Below are 21,344 nucleotides of genomic sequence, written 5' to 3'. Positions count from 1 at the left end.
AAGTCATTGGTGTAAGAGAGGAGAGTACATACAGTGATGTATGGAGCCAGTTAGCACGGAAGAGGTCTTTGGTTCGAATCCATCTGTGGACCTGGAAAGAGAGATGTTTTATCTTGTTTTTAAAGTTTTTATTGTGCAGAAGTAAACCATAAGGTCTCTAAATGCTGTACCATAATTGAGTCTCCAAACATTTATTTTTTTAAAAACGGAGTTTGATGGAGAGTTTCTTCCAACAATTATCACAACGTATAAGGTAACTGCAATGTCAGATAAAGAAAAAATTTTTTTTCTTTTTTGATTTCAAAATTTCAAAGATTGAAATACTTTGAAACTTTAAAGTGCTGCAGGCGATAGTTTCTGAGCGCCCAGGACAAAAACTCTTCAATTAGATACTGTGACTCTTAAAAATATTGCAGTGAGGCTGTTAGTTTGTAGATATGTTTAAATCTATTGGATTCTCATACCCCTCAGGTTACATAAAAACATAATGAGCTATTATAAATTTAGAATTTTTAATAAAGGAGTTCTATCCAGCTCAAATATTCCCACAGATGTAACCTGCTCTCCGCTGGCCATCAATTTGTCATGACTCTCTGGGCAGTTTCATGTGAATTGGGGATGTTAATGGGTTTATTGGGGTTATTGTGCGCATGGACGCATGACGTCACGCCCTCACGCATTTCAGTCCTCCTCGGTTCTACATCAGAGTGGAGAGCAGTCCGGATCAGACGGTGTTATTTCGTCTTCCCACCTGCTGACTGGAATTATTATTTTTTTTCTCCTCCAGCTGTTGGACATTTCTGTGCGTTCAGGGATGTGAGGCCACTTAAAGTTAAGTACATTCCCCGTTTTAACTGGAACCGATTGGTGTAAAGTTTTATTCCGGCTGTAAAGTTTGTTCCTCGGCAGCTCCGGTGTCGGACCAGACACACCCGCAGCGCGCAGAGGAGTTGATGAGAGCGGACTGAGGTGCGGGTTGTTCGTCGTCGGCGCGTCTTCGCTCGTCCTCTTGGTTCGCAGACGCGGTGGTATCTGCGGGAACCAGGCTCTGGAGTTGGGATTCTTACTGCTGGATGTGCGGAATGCGTCGCCATATGAAGTCATAATGTGCAGCCTGTGGAAAAACACGACCGTCTGACAACTTACTTTATTTTATTCCCAGAAATCTGCCCTAAAATCACTTAGGAAATAATCTCCCAAAAAAAAAGAAATGATTTTAACAACTTGCATCATCATGTTGTCCTTTCTGGGTGAGTGACGCTTCGATCTGTTGAATTTAATGCGATTCTTTTTTTTTTTAAACGCACATTAAATGTGTGATTATGGAGGCAGGATTGTGATCATTTAGCATGAAAAGGAAAAAAAAAGTTTGTGTAAACTGTTGCTTGGGGCTTATAGGCTGTTAAATGAAACGTTAAAACTAGTCCACACAGTCAACATGAATCTTTCTGACTTATTCTAACTCTCAGACTCGGTGCTCACCTTGAGGGGTGACGGCAGCACACCCTCCCGCCCGGTCCGTCTGGACTGCGTAAAGGCCAGCGAACAGTGTCTGAAGGAGTACAGCTGCAGCACCAAGTACCGGACCATGAGGCAGTGCGTGGCGGGGAGGGAGAGCAACTTCAGCGCGGTCACCGGCACCGAGGCGCAGGGCGAGTGCCGCAGCGCGATAGAAGCCGTGAAGCAGAGCCCCCTTTACAACTGCAGGTGTAGGAGAGGCATGAAGAAGGAGAAGAACTGTCTCCGGATCTTTTGGAGCATATTCCAGAGTTTACAGGGTACGAATGCATCGACCCGAAATGAACTACCCATTAATAGTTAATATTTGATTGATCAATAAGCTCAGTGTCCGTATGGATGAGCGGTAACCGAAGTAGAAGATCCACGTTTTACTTTATGCAGAAACCACCATCAGAAGTAATGTTGCTGTTTGAAAATTCTACTAAAACATCAGATACATTTGCCTGACCTATAGACATATTACGCATGCCAAATATCATTGGTACATCTCTAGATACATTAATATGCGCAGGGTTGAATTTCCCTGATATAGCTCGTCAATGTGAATCTATTTTACTGCAGATAAAAGCTGATCCAATACTGATTAAATCTTAAATAATGCATTATGTGAAATTTGAATCTGCAAAGAAATGGTCCCATAAATATAAAGGAGTAAGAATTACTTCGTTGCGAGCTTAAAGTACTTTCAATTTGCATTTAAGTTCAGAATCTTACTGTTTTTCTTTGACTTTTTGTACAATCCAACAGTGAATACAACATTTGGTGTAGTATAAACCTATGTGAGATGGAAGTAGTATTGAGTAGGTAACTAAAGGTCGCCCCATGTTTTCTATTGGTAATTACTTATAACATATTCATATTTACAGAATCATATGTCTGAATTTAAGGTATTTCAATGAATTCCCAGTTACCCCATCAATATAATTGATTTGCTACGGAACATCAACCCACACTACTACACACATTTACAGGCATGTGCATAATTTCCAGCACATGTTGATAATCGTTTGTTTGTCACACAGGTAACGACTTGCTGGAATACTCTCCATACGAACCAGTCAACAGTCGGCTCTCAGATATATTCCGCTTGGCCCCCATTATTGCTGGTAAGCTGGTGCATTTTCTTTATTTAGGGAAGGTGGCGTTCCCTAGGTTTAAGTTTGGATATTGTGCAACGTTAAGTAACTGTATATAGCTACATCATTACTCAGCTGGACTTTAAATCCAGTTTAAGTCCCTAAAACACTACAACAAATCTGTCACAGTTTGACAAGCACTCTTTTCTGCTGCTGTCTGGTTTCAGGCTGCGGCTTTCAACGCCCATTATCCATCACAAAAGCTTTTATCTGATGCTGTGACCTACCATACACAAAGCAGAGTCATTTAGTGTATTTCACTTTCAGCTCTAAGCAATGATGAGAGGTCTGCTTGGTTTTTTCCTTCCACTATCACAGTGCTAGCGCTGGAAGTAGCATTTATGCGCTTGTTTCAAATGAATCATCCTTTTAAGTTAGAGCATTTGTTGAACTCCTTGAGCTTCCAGGCCTGAATGCTTTGTGGATTAGATCGCGCAAATCAGAGGAGAAATGCTGCTTGATGATTACTGTGGTGAATCTGAATGCCATTTGAGGCCTGGTATGCCGAAAAAAGGGTTGCAGGTGGACTTGGGAGCACACAGCTAGTCGATCTAATGCGATACACACAAACACGCACACACACACACACACAAACACAACAAACAGTCTAAATAACCATTGTCTGCAGATAGTAGTACTGATAGAATGCAAGCTGTGCGAGACAAGTTCTCTGTCACTCAGAGTTGGCCTTTCTGGCTGGAGGAGGGCAGACGCTGCACCGGCCATCTACCATTTAAGTGAAAAAATGGTCATTTGATTCTCTCTCTGCCCGTCCCCCTCGCTCTTGCTGTGATTGAATCCATTCACCGAATAACATCGGCTCTGCTCCACTTGCTATGACCCAATGGTTAACGGCCTTTCAAAAGGTGAGTGAAGAAAACATGTAGTGGAATTTGGATTGCTCTCTAATGTTGAGATAGGTCTGACAAAAGAATAAGAAGAATGGGAAGAGAAATGAAATTCTAAAATTGGTTGAGGACTCCTGAGGCTTTCAGCTAATGGGTGTTCCAGTAAAACAATGCAGGAGTTGTTAAGGGCGAAGAAGATGAATTAGCCTGAAGTTATTCTAACACCACAAACTGATTTCTTTTGTTTACCTTAGATGAGACAGCAGATTTACACCAACTGTGAAACGTTTTAATTTTGACGAGGATGTGTGCAAGAAGTGTTCTGCTGCAAATATGCCCTACACTCAAAGCCTGTGACTGACAGCATGGAAGATATTAGAGCTTGAACTTACAATTATTAGGCATTCTTGGAAGTCAGAAATCATGCTTGTGTGTGAGGGATGGCACTGAGTCAGTGGGATGCATAGTAGTGTGTAAACAGCCAAATAATGTAATGCATTAGATATAAGCAGTCCATTTACTATAATTGACCTCATTCCTACCTGCATATCAACCAGGCCTGAGACAATGACTGTAAAATAATACACGTGAGTCAGCATTTAATCATATTTACTTTTCCCCTTGGGCATTACAGTGAATGGTTGGAAATACATTTTTTATCAATACAAAAATTTAATAAAGGCTTGTGTGAAATAAAAATCAGGAAGTTTTATCTTATAAAACATGATCAGTATGAAACAAGCTGCTGCACTTAGCCTCTGACTTCCATTAACCTGTCCTTTCTTGTTTAGTCAGATTACTGTTTTAATTGAATTACATAGATTTTCATGCGCACATGTTTTTGCACAGGTTTTCATATATTAGGGGATGACTAGACATAAATAACTAGCGCAGGATATTGAGTCCCTATGTCAGTACTTTAGTAAAGCTGTCCAGCCTTACTAAAATGCCTGCTAACACTGAAGTGATACAAATTTGCCATTTCAGGCTAACATTTGCTGGCACTAAACACCACATAGATACAATAGTGACTTTTGTTTTACCTCAACTGAAAATTGTTAGATTTAGTGATTAATCATGTTCGTTTGATGAATGTAGACAGCAGTCTTTAGATTTCATACCTTTCAAACACAATTTCATATTCAATATTCATATACAGTAAAATCATATTTCATTAATGGTGGCTTTTTGGGATCTAGCTTTATAAATGGAAAATGCACCAGAATGCACACCAAACTGCATCAGCACAGTTACATCTACAGTTTAATCGTAGTTTCAAGTCTGCAGTTTTTTTATTCGTAATCTTACGGTAACAAATTATCTGTTTCAAACATTCTGGATCACCCGATCTGGATCTTACTAGATCTTGCTATATAATCAGCCTCATCCCTCTGAAATTCAAATGACAATCGAGATCACCACTAAAATCTAATGGATTGTTCCTTGAGCTATACCTCAACCTTCCAGTAAGTTTCATTAAAATCCATTTCTAAGTTTTCTGTAAAAAGACAGACAAACAAACCCACATCTGCAAAAAGCATATTCTCCTTGGCAGAGGTAATGACAAACATTTATCTTCGGCTATCAGAGTAGGGAGCATCCTGCCTTAGTAGTTCACCCCTGGGATATAGTATGGATTATTGTATTCTGGCTCACATGCTGTATTTTACATTAGGGTTGCCTGAGGCCTGGCTTAGTTTCAGGCAGGAATGAGGTCACTTATGGCAAATGGATTCCTGATACCTAACCCATTAAGTGATTTATGTTTGTTTCTTAGAGTCCCCTTTAGGTGTTTACACATTGCTATACGTTATGCTGCAGGGGTGTCTGAACAATATATATAGCTTTTTATTGTCAAAATTGTGTCAGATAGCTGAACTATAAAAAATAGAGGAGCCCAGCTACATTGTTTAAAAATCTTATTTTATAAGGTTTTCTGGAGAGAAAAAAAGATACTGTTTTCACCTAAGGATAAAGGAAAGAATAAAACACTAAAATAAACATCAGACTGCACCAACGTAAGGAGGATGTGAGATTTCTTGTTCTTTTCAGGGGGACCCTGGTTTTTTGTTATATCACTTTCACAGTTCACAGGGAGAGACGGATAAATATCATGATGCTTTCAAGGATCCCCAGGCAGGGTGAAGGTTGCCCAATCATAAAACTCGCTCGCCAGCATGCTCATGAAATCCCCATGTTTCACATTAAAATAAAAAAATAAAAAATATGAGGTCACATTTGTACGTTGTGTTTGATTTTATTGCATCGTTGTGGCTGAGTCACTCAGGGCCTCTTGTCCATGTTTCTGTACTATTTTTGAAGGTTGCACAGCTCACAATTAAAAGGACGTCGTCTTTTTTTAGGGAAAAAAAACAACGGCGACCTCTGTATCAGTCTGAGGAAAAAAAGGCATGGTCTATTCAGAAGCACAAATGCTAATTATACAAATGTTTTGTTTCAGGAGAAAAGGGCAAAAATTCATTATTTTATGCTTTGGCATTTACATCTTGCTGGAATCTGGCCCGTAACGCCTGCCTCAGAGCGTCTTGGGCATAACATCTCCTTCTCTACATCTCTTCCATTTTCTTTGGAATCATTGAGGTCCTGATTAAGGTGTGCAGAAATAGAATTGATTCAACTAGATTTTGTCTCAAGCAGTTAAACAAGGAAACATATAATAATTCCACTTATTGTTTCTGCTTTTGGGAAAAAGTGACCATTTTTAGTCTTTGATGTATGCATTGAATTCAGTCTGATTCTGACATTCTTTGCCACTACGTCTCTGGCTGGTCTTCGAGTTTCTTTCTGTCTTCCCAATACCTCTGGTACAGACCTCCTCCATGACTAGTGTCTGTATGACGTTTCAATGATTCATAGGCATTCAAAAAAAATTTTCATCTGGAACCCAGCCAGACTTCTGTTCGAAAAAGCCGGCAACAATCCTTCCTCCTTCACATGATAATATTTTGAATTAGAGCACGTACAGAGGAAGAGCTATTCACAGACAGATCCATTGTCAATATGTTTGCATGAGCAAGAGAGAGAGAGTGAAAGAGAGAGATTCTGAGCCAGTCATTGAACTCACCTCCACAATGGTATAGAGCTTTGTCCATCTTAATAGAAAATCAATTTGTGGTGGTCAGTGCTGGCATTGTCATGGGCTACAAGATAATAAATGTACAGGAAACAAAGCCTTCATTTAACCATTCTGCAAACATGACTGAAAAACAAACATGCCATACTTAGCTTCCATTAATGCTCTATTTCGTCAACTTCCAGAAAGCTTCACTTCTGATCTATTTATGCCGTTATTAATGCAATCTGAGATGCGTGACCTCCAAGCCAATAACGGCTAAGATAGGAAAAGTCGATGTGGCATTTATAAATCAATGAATGGGAGACTTTTGCAGATATAACACAAACAAATTATGCAAGTTTCATCAAAGGGAAAGCTTCACCAATATGCATTATGCCCAAGTGCAAAGTTAAGTACACAATTTGTATTGGTAAATGAGGCACTCATCCAAGAAAACTCAAGGTCTTTACTTAATTACACTAAGCTAAATATAAGTTCAGGTCATTCCAGATGGACTTGCAGTTCATTGGTTTTGCATCTCTGCTCTCCGAGACCACAACTTAAGAAAATTATGGATTCCTGCAGGGCAGTCACATCCCAACTCCAAATGAACTGATTCCACATTCCTCAACAAGACTTGCCACACTAATGACAGATTACAATTAAACAAACCTCAAAGAAATGAAAATTAATTCAATTTACCCTTTTAATCATCTTTTAGTGTGTTCCTTTTGAAAATGAAGAGCATAGATGAAATGAGCATTTGCATCTGGAGCTAAACGAGTGTCAGGAATACATCAATATAAATCAGTGTTAGGGCTTTAATGAATATAGCCATAGCAGACACACCTCCTGCACTCAATTTCTATCAATAAATTTCCGCCACTCATGTTCCCATTATGCTATAACCATTACAGACTGCACATTTTAACTGCTTAATGGTTTCAGTTTGAGGGTAACAAACATTTGAAGTTTTTAAAAGGCTATCCAGGCAGTTCCTCGATTTACATGAAAATAACCACTCTCATAGGGGAAATATCAATATTGAAGCTCCGCCATTGGTTCATCTGTCTGCTCTCTTACCAAACTGGCCTTGTAGTTCATCAGTATTCTCCCAGACAGTCCAGTTGGTGAACAATAGAGGAAGTTCAGCACAATGATAATTCAAGGATAATTCTATATTTGCCTGAGGCAACAGTTCTGTGGTCTTTGTCCTTTGCTGCTGGCTCGTTACATATGTGAACAGTTCTTCTGAGAGAAAACAGAGGGTGGCCATGAGTATTAAAATACATTTAATCTGCTAATCTGATTTACATAAAGCTTCTATCAGCAAATCATCTGCAGCCATTTCTTTTCACACACTTCTACTCTGTTTTCACTCTGCCCCTATGGAACTACAGAATAACTCAATTTATTCCAACTGAGTTAACCAGAGGGAGTGTAAAACCCAATAATGGACACAGGCTGTGAATTAGAGTTTACAATTCATTTAAACTCTTCATAATCAAATATTAAAACTTTATGTGCTGCTGTGAAGTGAAACGGTGGAACTTTATCATATATATTAACAAGCATGTTTAATTTTTGAGTTTTGAGTTTTATCAATTTCAGCCTGTATTGAGATTGTTGGCAGTATAAGAATATAAGTCATTCATTTGTTAACAGAAGATACCTTAAAGGTTAAGGTGTGAATTATGTACCATTTATTTTTCTGATGTGTTGTAACTTTGATATCATTTAAGTTCAACGGACACATCACTGTTCTCACATTTAGGAACAGTCATTCTCATTCTGAATACACCACTCTCTCGTTCACTGACGCTCTGACACACATGAATCTCAGTGAGAGATAAAGCTGTTTGGATTGAAGACATTCCTCATCGAGATGAGTGTATCTTATGGCTCTGCCATGACAAGCTGTGTGCAAGAGAGCCAAGTGGATGTATGACGATGACTGACGAAGGTGATGGCTAATCATGGTTTTGAGATAGGAAGATAAAGCACTGTAGGCTGACATAGGGTGATGTTTCAAGCCACGCATGGAATTATTTGATGTGATCCGATTCCACCCTGTAAGCACTTGAACACGCGTGCACAAATTTGACGTCTTTCATACCTTGTGCATCGCTCCTGCACAGACACCTTCATTTTTGTGCAAATCACCTTGCACATTCTAATAGAATGACATTCACATCTTCTTTGCTTTTAATGGAAGCAAATAACTCAGCTCTTCAGACTTTATTTGCATAACTCAGATTGATAAAGATGCATCAATGCAGGTTTGTGGTTTGACGGTATAGGGTTTAGGGGGGATTTTTTGGCAGCATTGGAATATAATTTTAACAAGAATATTCAAATTACTGTGTAATAACCTGAAAATAAGTTATCATGTGTTTCACCTTAGAATGAGTATCTGATACCTACATTATGTACATGGAGTCCATTATGTTGTAGCACCATGTCTCTGTCTCATCCCAAACCACACACTGAGTCTAGAAATTGCTTGATGCAACTTAAACTTTCTCTGTTCTTCTCCAGACACAGTAAAACCACACAAAACCTCCTTACCTAGTGGTTAAATTTCCTCAGTAGCCTCAGGCCAACATCATTAGGAGTTGGAATTACCATTATTATTACCTTTTGTATGTGGCCTTTCATCCTTGGCAAACAATTTAGCAACATGGATCTAAGGATTACTGTTTAAGAGTCTCGTAATCCGGCATTAGTATCCTTGTGATCTCATATCAGAATCATACTGAATGTGGCAGGAGCTCCACAAACTAGGTTTAATGCATTTCTGTTGGAACAAATACAGGATGAAGGAGACTGGAGGATTAAATGAAGGAAGGTAATAGCTGGTGTGATAGGAATTTAGCGAAATTTTGCTAATTACATTGGTGCACTTAATAAATGGAATTTGGGGTCCGGCCATAAATACTGAGACACCGAGACGTGGATTTAGCAGCACTGGCAGGAGGCCAGACGGTGGGCAGGATGCCACGAAGGAGTGGGCTCTGACCACTGCTGCCTTCTTTCCATTAGGGGGAATGAAACAGAGAGCACTAAATAGATGGCCAGGGGTTTGAAGGATTAAGTAAAGCAGCGATATATTTTGAAATACAGTTTTGGACTATTATCTTGAGACTCTGCAATAAAACCATTTTGTGACTTTTAGTTTTGCAGTTTTCGGACCAACGGTCTTGTAACCTCTTTGTTCCTTTGTGGTGACTGAAGTCCAACAAATTCTGTTGGTATTCTTTTAGTCTAAGTGTCCAGTGTGGAACATGACCTTAAATATTTAACAAAATGCTAATATGACTTACTCTCAGTACTTTCAGTCTTCTACAAAACTAAATCAATGAACCAATCACTTAAACAACATTTTTTCTCATCCAACAAGGGAATGAATCTCTTTAGATCTCCATAAAAACAACAACAACAACTATAAATATCCACATTGATAATCAAAAATCACTAATCAAAATTATCACCAGCATGCTGCTAATGTATTGAAGCCTCTGATGAAGAAACATCAGGTCCTGACTCCAGCTCATGGATCAGTTCTTCATCACAGACAAATGCCATGTGTCACATGATTTCATACATTTTCTTTTGGAAATATAAGCTCACTGACCTGAAAGAATGTTTTCAACAATTGTATAAAAACATTGGATATTACAAACTCAGGGTGTCTTTTTATTCGAATGCATTTTCAGAATACATATGTTGATGCTGCCTCTCAGGATATCATAAGTATCATCTCATTTTAGATGATATTGAACCCTAGTGGGCTGACAGAAGGTATTTGTGTCATCCTGTCAGAGGTCAAAGAGTCAGGTTCCAGTGTGTGCTCCCCTGTCTTGTTTTTCAGTCTTCTTAAATGGCAACATGGAGGTCTTGCTCCAGGGTTGCAAGCAAAGAAGGCAAAATAAGAGTTGTGATTTTAAGCCCTGTACATCTTATAACAAGACTGTGGCAAATTCATTGAGATATTTGTAAAGTAAATACAGGATTTCCCTTCAAGATTGACTCATATTTTATATTTGTGTATGTAACCTGAAGACTTTAGGACAGCTCTAGTATGTTGTTCAGAATTTCTGTGCTTATAATGGAAATATGACAACAGAATAAAAAAAATAGAAGTAAAAGTTTTTGTTTGTCTAATTACAACCATGGCTCAGCTCACACAATTAAACACAACAGGGAAAAAATACACAGATGACTTTTCATAATCTTAAAATATCCATTTATATAACAGATACTTTGCACATTGCATAATTTTAGTATTTTGCATAATTGCACATTTATGGGAGATTTTAATTAAGCTTCATCCGTAATGTTTTGATTCCTCCATGAAGGTGACTTCAGTGGAAGTGGAACATGGCTTGTAAATAAATCCCTCCTGAAACTAAGAAAACATGATCAAAATGAGTTTACTTAATATAAAAACGTTCATATTAGAAAAGGTTTTCTGTTGCCATGGGCTCTGTGGAGTCACGCTGCAACCAAAAGTGTCAACCTTCTTACTCACTGGGCCATCTGTAACTAATACGCAAAAATACATACAAGACTTGTTGTCATATAAAAACTAAAAAGAACATTTGAAAATATGGGGGGGGGGGCAAAGGTATACATTGATTCATAGAAGTGATTCATAGAAGGACTGTCACACGTATAGAGCAAGAGCTGTGAATAGCCACTGAAGGACCACAGCCCACATCTCTAGGCACTTGTCAGATGTAAGTAATGGCTTCTGTAATACATGATTAACCTAAGGTTCAAGAATGTATTCAGATTTAATCATAGCACATTCTGTGGTGCATGAGAGTATGGCAGCGAGCTTCAGTTCCACCTCAAAAGGCAGAATTATAGGATTTATTTTGCCGTGCCGAGGCTCGGGATACAGTTTGTTACTGTTTAGAAGAAAAACATAGAGGACTTTTACAGCAACAAATGGGAAAAATTAGATGTTTGATGATGAAGGTAAAAGCCTTTTGGGAACGGAATCCAAATGTCCCCAAGAAAGAAGATACTCTGTCTAGAGAAGTGTATTTTCAAAGGTTTACATTACTGTTTTTTGTAAAACAAAGGATGCTTATCAGGTGTGACACATGACACCAACACCCAAGGGGTTATACAAATGTGGGTAATGCATTTGGAAGGGTTAAAGGTTGTTGAGGTCTAACTGGGACATTCTGGTGCATGTTTAGTAAATTGACAAGACTGTCATGTAATACTGTGAGATAATGGGTTTTGATATAGAACATCAGAATTAGGGTTTGGTTTTGAATATAGTCTTAATACTCTTTCTGTCTTATTATTAAATAGTGAAACGATGGCTTTTATTTTTTCCCCCAATGCACCAAAAAGATTTGTAACAATTTCCTTAAAATTGTAGATAATGATAAAATTTCTCAAAAGTAGATACTACTAATTCACATTAATGTTATGACCTCTGGTTTGAACTGAAGATGAAGCCTAATCGACAAAACAACCTGCTATTGACACAAATGGTTTATGGCAGTGTCCACATGAGGAAATATGCAATTTCTCTTGTCTTTTAGTCGAACCTGCATCCACGAAGGAGAACAACTGTCTGAATGCTGCCAAGGCATGTAATCTGAATGACACATGTAAGAAATACCGCTCAGCTTACATCAACCCCTGCACAAGCAGGGTGTCTGCCTCTGAGGTGTGCAACAAGCGCAAATGCCACAAGGCCCTACGTCAGTTCTTTGACAAGGTAATTAAGTATGGTAATTCTGAGTGCTGTCTGTAGCTTTTCTGCCGACCGGGTGTCAAATGTTGAAAGAAAAGGGTCTATTTTGAGTCAAATTGTACCGTCTTTCTCAATTTTAAATCTAAGTGGAAGCTGGATAGTTGCGGGATATTTTTAAAGTGCTAGGGAGAGAATGTTTTTGTAGATACAATTGAGAGCTTCAAACAAAAAGTAGATGTTTGTTGCCTCCGTGCTTTTAACGCCACCCGCTTCAACCTGTTCTTTTTCTGTTTCCCTTAAAAAAATGAAGGTTCCAACAAAATACAGCTATGGGATGCTTTTTTGCTCATGTCCAGCGGGGGATCAAACAGCATGTGCAGAACGCCGAAGACAAACAATCGTACCCATCTGCTCGTATGAAGATAAAGACACACCCAACTGTCTGTCTCTGCAGAATGCATGCAAAACTAACTACATCTGCAGGTGAAGACTAGACGGAGATATTCTCAAGTTTGTTACCGATGCAGTAGGATTATATTTATATCACTGCAAATAACATAGTTTTACGACTGTCTGCAGATAATCATAGAAAAGAGACAATCATGGTAATTGAGAGGCAACTGCCAGATTACAATGTCTATCTGTCGTTGGTAGGTCAAGGTTGGCAGACTTTCTTAGCAACTGTCAGCCTGAAACTCGCTCCATATCCGGGTGTCTAAGGGAGAACTATGCTGACTGTCTGCTGTCCTACTCAGGTCTTATTGGTAAGTTGAAGAATCATTTAAGTGAATTAGAAAGTCAATTAGAAAAGAAGCTCGCAAGGGATTGATACATTTCTATGAGAATTCCTCAGATGGTAGACATTATTTGAAATGATCCTGGGCATTGTGCCAGTATCATAATGATATTGCATAACAAGATTAGATATATTCTTAGATTTTTTTTCATTACCTTGTGACATGGCTTGTGTTCTACACACTGCATTGCATGCCTTACTTTTCTCTTGTAGCTGTTGGAATATTTGTATTCACCCACTTTTACTGATTATTTACCAAAAAAGCCTATTGTGTTAATGTTATATGAAAGAACTAATAGTTACAGCTCCAATGCTGCTGAGATAATGTCACAGCGTGACATTTTCGTATACACCACCCAGCACTAATTTGTCTTTTCTCATCAGACTTTTTTTGTTTTCCGATCCTGATTTTCTTTTATGTGTGAAGCTTGTCATCATAATTTTAATAAATAAAGCTTTATCATGACTTTTTGATAACAGAAACCCAGTGAAAATGAGTGTTTTATTATCTGTTGCTCAGATTATTAGCTTCCCTGCAGCCTTGACCTTTATAGGTCTTGCATTTGAGGTTGGACAACTCAACCACAGAGCTGCTAAACAGCTCTGTGGTTGTTTAGCAACCACAGAGCCGGTAGCATGTAGATTGTAAAAGAAAGTTTCAGTGTCACTTATCTGAAAGTGTAACTTAAGCTTGTTAAACGGACCTCCTATTTTAAGTCATGTATGCTAATTTATCAGTAGGAACCACAGTCAGTGAATTGAAAAGTGTTGGGTGTTCATTACATCACAATTTATACATTATAGTTATTTATCCAGAAGTTGTAAATAAGATATTGGGAAAAACTCAGCAACATTGGCAAACATCAGCAGCTAAGAGTCCAACAATGATGGCTTGAAAATGGATACAGCGATCAACAGTAGTCTTATGCTCATTTTGCGCTACAGGTACGGTGATGACACCCAACTATGTGCGATCACTTGACATCAGTCTGTCGCCATGGTGTGACTGCACCAGCAGTGGGAACAGCAAGCCAGACTGTGAAAGATTTACAGAATTTTTCACCAACAACCGATGCTTACGTGAGTTCAAGATTGATCAACTCAGTCAAACTGATGTCTCGTCACCTGGATTTGAGAGTTAAGGTTGTAAAAGCTAAATGATCATGTGTACCTCAGATGTTTTTTTACAAACTGTGAATGCTGCGTAAGAAACAATTTCATGAGCATTTCTTTTGTCGTTTTTTCGCTCAGCTGAGCCATACAGCTTTATTTCTACATTCAAACTTCAAATCAAATCAAAAACTTAAATTGTTTTGAAAACAATGCATGCCTAATTTATTTTTGTTGCGATTATGATCAGAACGACAAACAGGACTGTTTCCCCTACCCCCATCCAGTCTCTTCCGCTTATGGAAAAGTGTTTTTCGATTAAATGTTACATGATGAGAAAATTTCATTACTTAAATTATTTTTCAAGTTTTCTTATTTTGAGCACTTTATTTTCTGATTGCTTTGTGAATCATAGCTATTAGATGGTGACACTGCTTTTAAAAAGCCTCTTAAGAAAGGTCAAACCATTTCTTCTCCTACCCAATTATATAAAGTATCAATTATACGCAGCTTTTGGCTGAATATGAACAAAATATTTTGGGGCATGCCGCTTGTACTTATTTCCAAGTCAAGGACAGATTTCTACAAACGATTTGGACATTCAAACCAGATTTTAAAAATCCAGCTCAGAGGGCATTCTGCGACATAATGTGTAAATCTGTCCAGCAAGACAATGATTTTGCATATGTTTAAGAATTTCCACTAATACAATCGACTCATTCTTTACAGGAAATGCCATTCAGGCTTTTGGGAATGGCACTGATGTTGGAGTTTGGCAACCGCAACCCCCGATTCAGCCTACTGTACCGGATCCCAGCATCACTCGGAGGGGTAAAGACCGAACTAGTAATGCACTGGATTCGCTGACAGATGTGACCAAACTGGATCTAAATGGCAACTCGTTATACCCTATTTGCGGTACCCTACAGGTGATGATTCAATCATTGTATGTGTTGGATGGAAAATAAGTCACCATTTATATTTTTTATATTTTATTTACATATTATGTTATTGTATTATTTTGCTTTGTTGTACTCACCTGGAATATTAAGGTTAGGAAAAGTATTTTTAGTGTTGCACAATTATGGCTGCAAAGAAAGTACTGTATAGGCAAAACAACTAACATCTTGCTGGCACAAATTAATCTTTGTCTCTGCATAGCTCATATGCTTAAACATGCTTGGAACAATATAAACTTGAATGAATTGTTATTAAATCTGATTGGTTGCTGACTGAAGCGGGTTCCTGTCAGGCAGGCTGTACTTCCACTGAGCTCTTTCATGGAGAAACTTTACTGGAATACAGCAAAAGGGCACAAATGCATGGCAAACGACAAGTTCCAGTTTTGATAATACCCCTTTATCGAACTGCAGATGTGTTTACGGACAGTGAAGTTGCCTATTGTCTACTATAAAATGTACAAAGCTGTTCGTGGAAAATTTGTGAAATCCTGATAACTATTTTGTTACATTTCGAGGATTTTGTTGTTTGTCAACTTTTTTAATTGATGCCTGAACGTCAGGTGAAAGATCTCCTCATAGCTTTTGTGTGAGTGTCAGACGTCTGGCTCTGTCACCTTGATGGGTCTGGGATGGTTTTATGATAGCATGCTCAGAATCACCCCCTTCTGGGCAGAAAGATGAGACGTCAGTGTGGAGTCAGAGTTTCCAAAGCTGTCATGTCAAAGCTAATTGGTTGCCACAGTAACTTCAGAAAAGACCCACAGGGATATCTGCGTGTGTGCATGTGTGCGTGTTTGTGTGTGTGTGTGTGTGTGTGTGTGTGAGAAGTGACAAGGTATCACTTTAAAGATGCTTCTCAGATTTTTATTTATGTTCACTGTAGCTTATAGCTTAGCTTTTAACTACGGCCTGTTACGACAAAATCTGTCTAATACTGTACTAATACTAATGGTAATACAATACTACTACTACTACTACTATTAATAATAATAATAATAATAATAATAATAATAATAATAATACAAACAACATGGATGAGAAAGCTCTAACCGAAGCACTGCAGGAACATTCAATGTGCTCTTCTGGACTTTTAAATCATAATTGTTCTGTTTGACTTTATTCTATAGGTAAAACTTCTTGGCCTCTCCCCCAACACATGTCAGAACTCTACTTTTATCCTCAGATACATTTTCTGGGGTTATATTTTTAAGTGAGATGATATCATATACTTAAAGCGACACAATTTATCATATTGGCTTTTAATAGAGATAATATGATTTATCACCGGTGAGGGTATCCTGCAAGAGGAAAGACCTCCTATAGAGCAATTAATCATTCTTCTCCAGAATACAGGATTATAGAATTCCTTCCACTTAAGAACCAACACATGGAGTGTTTATTATGTTCCCCAACGACTATAGCATCACTTTATCATTTTCTATGTTCCGTGTCTGTCTGTGACTGTGGGGGTTTTTTTGTTGGTGTTTTTCACCTGTGTGTGTCTGTACATGTGCACAGAATACATTTGAGTATTTTCTGGGCAAGGTGACAAATAAAAACTTATGGTATTGAAATGTCATGTAACCTTGAGAGAAACAAACACACTCTCTTCAGGAGGGGGATTATACACATAGATCTATAATCCAGGAGTTTATAGACATTCAAAATAGAATACATCCTATTGTGATTTGTATTTTGCTGTACAACCGCAACAGCGCGAGTTGATGCAGTAATATTTCCTCAGCCTTGTTTTACTGTAAGACTATCCCCCTCCCTTTAATGATCCGACCTCCGGGCTGACAATGTGTTCGTTTGACTGCACTCAGGCTGGTTAAATAAAAGATGTCAGAGAAGCAGTCTGCTGTATTTTTTTTTTTTTTTGAAGCACCATCTGTCAGTCTGATCTTGAAAAGGAGGCAAACACATTGAAAAAGGAAGGAAAGTTTATGCTTCTCTGCTTTTTCTCTCATTTTATTCCTCACAGGCCCAAAAGCTGGTGTCAAATCAAACGGTGGATGCTACCCTGTGTGTGGTAAGAAATCTTCAAGTTACATTCAACTGCCCTCATTAGAGCCCCAGCCATGGTGAAGCAGGTGAAGATGTAATATAAAGAGCTTTTTGTTATTGTTATATTATATGTGGCTACTGAACAAGAAAAATGTGCAACAAACACAGCTTTGTAATGTATGTTATAAATTTCTTGAAAAATGACAAATATCTCTCCTAACTCCACGATCTTTTCCTCAGGACCACCAACTGGATGAATCCAGTGACTCTAATGCCGTCGCTAGAAGCTCATCTGCTGAACTCACCAACTTCCACCCCTCTGGTTTGTTCCTCGTCCTGCTCTTTGCTTTTGCTCCACTAGCATCGCCTCTTGAAGACTGAGCTTTCGCAGCTTTTGTTTATGGATCAACATGCATCTCAAGAAGGGATTCACATCATTTTCATTTAGACATTTGCCAAAGTCCTTGTGTTTTTTTGGTTGGAGAGCACCGAAATCAGACAGCAGTAAACTGACTGAAAATAGACGTATCTGGAGCTGCTGCTGAGAATGCAGTTTGTTCGCTCACCTCGCCACTTGGTGTTTTCAAGAATCAAGATTGAGTCTTGGAAACACCAATGCCTTGGAATCTGACCAAACTGTGAATTCATCCATGTCATTGAAACGTTTGCAGTCGGCACACATTTGACTGAATGGACTGCCAGTGTGCTGAATGGCATCTTGAAGATCAAGATATTTCCCTGTGTAACTGTGCTTTGATTTGTTCTGATGTTAAACCCATTTTTGTTCAACCAAATAAGTAAAAAAAGGTGATCAATGGACAGTTAAAACAGTTTGTGGACACTGTGTGAAATACGATTTGCAAAACATCCACAGAAGACAAAGTTACATCGTACGAAAAGAAAGTAAGAATTTCTTCATGTGTGGATTTGTTTGTTTGTTATGGTGGTTTGTGGTTTTATCACATCCCCTCTGAGAACGTTTTGTACATACAACACATGACGTGTACACTGTGTTACAATATGCAGCTGTTAGCTTGTAAAATATTGTCTGTAATGTTTCCCATAGTCTATGTTCGTAACTGATGTCCGAGGCCTCTCAGCTTCATCCGGTATAGCTATGATTTATACGTGATGGGGTTGCGATTTTCTAGGACGCAACTTCATTGTGTAACTATATTTTGAATGCGATGTGCACAATGTTATCTTCAACAGTATTTAGGGTGTCATCAGGTTGTCTGTAACAGCAAAATATTCTGAAGTATGTCCAAGATGTCTTTAATGGCTGAAAGCAAGTCATGTTATTCTTCTGTTGTTTTTCTTTTTCTTGAGGGAGAAAAAATGGATCTTCTTTTCCTTTCGGCTTTTCCCTTCAGGGGTCGCCACAGAGAATCAGTTGCCTCCATCTAACCCTGTCTTCTGCATCCTCTTCTCACACCAACTACCTTCATGTCCTCTTTCACTACATCCATAAACCTCCTATTTGGTCTTCCTCTAGGACTCCTGCCTGACAGTTCAGAACTAAGCATCCTTCTACCAATATATTCACTCTGTGGACATGTCCAAACCATCTCAGTCTGGCCTCTCTAACTTTGTCTCCAAAACCTCTAACATGTGCTGTCCCTCTGATGTACTGATTCCTGATCCTTCCTGGTCACTCCTAAAGAGAACCTCAGCATCTTCATCTCTGCTACCTCCAGCTCTGCCTCCTGTCTTTTCCTCAGTGACACTGTCTCTAGACCAAACAACATCGCTGGTCTCACCACAGTTTTGTACAGCTTTGTTCCTTTCATTTTAGCTGAAACTCTTCTATCACACATCACACCTGACACTTTTCTCCATCCGTACCATCCTGCCTGTACATGCTTCTTCACCTCTTTTCCACACTCTCCATTGCTCTGGACTGTTGACCCTAAGTACTTTAAATCCTCCACCTTCTTGATCTCTTCTCCCTGTAACCTCACTCTTCCACTTGGGTCCCTCCCATTCACACACATGTACTCTGTCTTACTGCGGCTAACCTTCATTCCTCTCCTTTCCAGGACAAACCTCCACCTCTCTAGCTTCTCCTCCACCTGTCCCCTGCTCTCACTGCAGATCACAATGTCATCTGCAAACATCATAGTCCATGGAGATTCCTGTCTAACCTCGTCTGTCAGCCTGTCCATCACCATAGCAAACAAGAAGGGCCTCAGATCTGATCCCTGATGCAGTCCCACCTCCACCTTGAACTCCTCTGTCACACCTACAGCACACCTCACCACTGTCTTACAGTCCTCATACATGTCCTGCACCGTTCTGCCACTCCAGACTTCCTCATACAATACCACAGTTCCTCTCTGGGCACCCTGTCATAAGCTCTCTCCAGATCTACAAAAACACAATGCAGCTCCCTCTGGCCTTCTCTGTACTTCTCTATCAACATCCTCAAAGCAAATACTGCATCTGCAGTACTTTTTTTTTTTTTGCCATGAAACCATACAGCTGCTCACAGATGCTCACTTCTGCCCGTAGTCTAGCTTCCACTACTCTTTCCCTGCTCCTAAACTCCTAGCCGTGCTACCTTTCCACCTGGTCTCCTGGACACACAATATGTCTACCTTCCTCCTCTGCATCATGTCAACCAACTCTCTACCTTTTCCGTCATTGTTCCAACATTCAACGTCCCTACTCTCAGTCCTATACTCTTGGCCTTCCTCTTCTCTCTCTTCTTAGGGGCACACTTTCCTCCTCTCCTTCGACCAACAGTAGTCCAATTTCCACCGGCGCCCTGTAGGTCAACAGCGCCGATGGCGGTCGTTGTTAACCCGGGCCTCGACCGATCCGGTATGGAAGTCATAGGATTGATTCGCATGTTTGATTTGGCAAAAGTTTTTCGTTGGATGAACATTCCTGACGCAACCCTCTGTATTTATCCAGGCTTGGGACCGGCACTTGTGTCCTTTTGCGGCTACATTAGAGAAAAAATGGATAGTGGTTGATAAAGAATGTGTACATACCCCCCAAGCAGAGCAAATGCCAAAAGACAAAAGCTGGCAGACGTTAATTGTTAGCAATTACTACCGATGCAAATGGAGGAAAAGATGGAACACTTACGTTGTTATTATATATTTAATGACACCCTAATTGCCAAGATATTAAAAGAATGAACAACATAATGAACACTGAAAGCTTGTTTTTCACCATCCCTGGCACTTGAAAGTGCAAAGTGTCTGTTAAAACAACCGCTTTGTCTGATTCCTTTAAACTTAAGCCTACAATGATGCACTTCCTGAAAGATCGTGTTATCACTTTTTTGTAAGTTTATCTCATTTGATCTGACTGTATTGATCTACAAGTATTAGCAGCATTTGAAAGGCTGCGTTTATGAGAATTTGGCAAAAATGTTTTTTTCGGTATCTGACAAACAGCTGAAATAAAAAAGGTGAACAGTGAGTCACACTGGTCCTGACTCATATCCTTAATTTTTCCATCTGTCAATTCAACTATTTTATTAGTTGGGAAGGACTCATGTACAAATGGATTACAAGAAAGCACCAAGCAGACAGGCTGCCATTGTTAGTCAGATCACATCTGTCCCGGTGCGGAGTGATGCAGGCGGACAAGGACGCGGCTCGTAGAGGACAGACGGCTCAGTGGACAGGATGGGGACACGTCTCGCCGAGAATATGGCCCACCTGTTTTGGCACAGTGATGGAATACTTGACCTAGAGAGAAGGCCTAAGATTTATTTGACTTGTCAGAGTAGAAAAGGGCCAACATATCCTCCTCTGTTATGCATGAGACAGCAATGACGAGAGTCCATAATAATTGATAGAGGACCAAATGTAGTGATTGAACAAATTTTATTTTGAACGAAGTCCTTGGGATTATTTGAAACCATAAAAAAAGATGAAAATGTTCACTTTGAAGGAACCATTGGGATATTTGGAGAATTGCTCTGATTGACTGTCTGGCAGATAAGATAGATGACGAGATTGATTTCAATCCATACAGTAGAGTTATAGCTGAAAATTTAGCCAATAAGACGCCTGGAAACAGTGAGATGAAAGACATTTAGTCGCTCTAACATTTAACTGAGGCCAGTTCTCAGGTAAAGAGCTGAGACTCAAGGTAGCCAAGTCATTACAAATTTTGACTTAACCATGATGTTCATGGTGAAAATGACAGTA

General features: G+C 39.2%; 1 protein-coding gene across 1 annotated transcript; it reads left to right on the top strand.

Annotated features, from left to right (window-relative positions):
* Window positions 1-720: 720 nt before the first annotated feature.
* On the top strand, window positions 721-20,593 carry gfra1b (gdnf family receptor alpha 1b). The gene is made up of 11 exons (XM_068305406.1): window positions 721-1,075; window positions 1,163-1,250; window positions 1,470-1,778; window positions 2,544-2,627; window positions 12,146-12,324; window positions 12,611-12,783; window positions 12,955-13,064; window positions 14,042-14,176; window positions 14,936-15,135; window positions 17,153-17,200; window positions 17,416-20,593. Exons 2-11 carry the CDS (start codon window positions 1,211-1,213, stop codon window positions 17,554-17,556), a joined length of 1,419 nt encoding a protein of 472 aa, XP_068161507.1. The 5' UTR covers window positions 721-1,075; window positions 1,163-1,210; the 3' UTR covers window positions 17,557-20,593.
* The last annotated feature ends 751 nt before the right edge of the window (window positions 20,594-21,344 follow it).

This window comes from Antennarius striatus, chromosome 21 (genome assembly GCF_040054535.1).
Source record: "Antennarius striatus isolate MH-2024 chromosome 21, ASM4005453v1, whole genome shotgun sequence".
Classification (NCBI taxonomy): Eukaryota; Metazoa; Chordata; class Actinopteri; order Lophiiformes; family Antennariidae; genus Antennarius; species Antennarius striatus.
The sequence above is the reverse complement of the archived record's forward strand: the minus strand, read 5'-3'. Positions and strand labels throughout refer to the sequence as shown.

Bases quoted from the DNA above. Each gene is read 5' to 3' on its own strand.
- gfra1b (XM_068305406.1), top strand. From the start codon at position 1,211: ATGATTTTAACAACTTGCATCATCATGTTGTCCTTTCTGG. The intron at 2,628-12,145 runs GTAAGCTGGTGC...CTTGTCTTTTAG, and splicing joins CTTGGCCCCCATTATTGCTG to TCGAACCTGCATCCACGAAG. The intron at 17,201-17,415 runs GTAAGAAATCTT...TCTTTTCCTCAG, and splicing joins TGGATGCTACCCTGTGTGTG to GACCACCAACTGGATGAATC.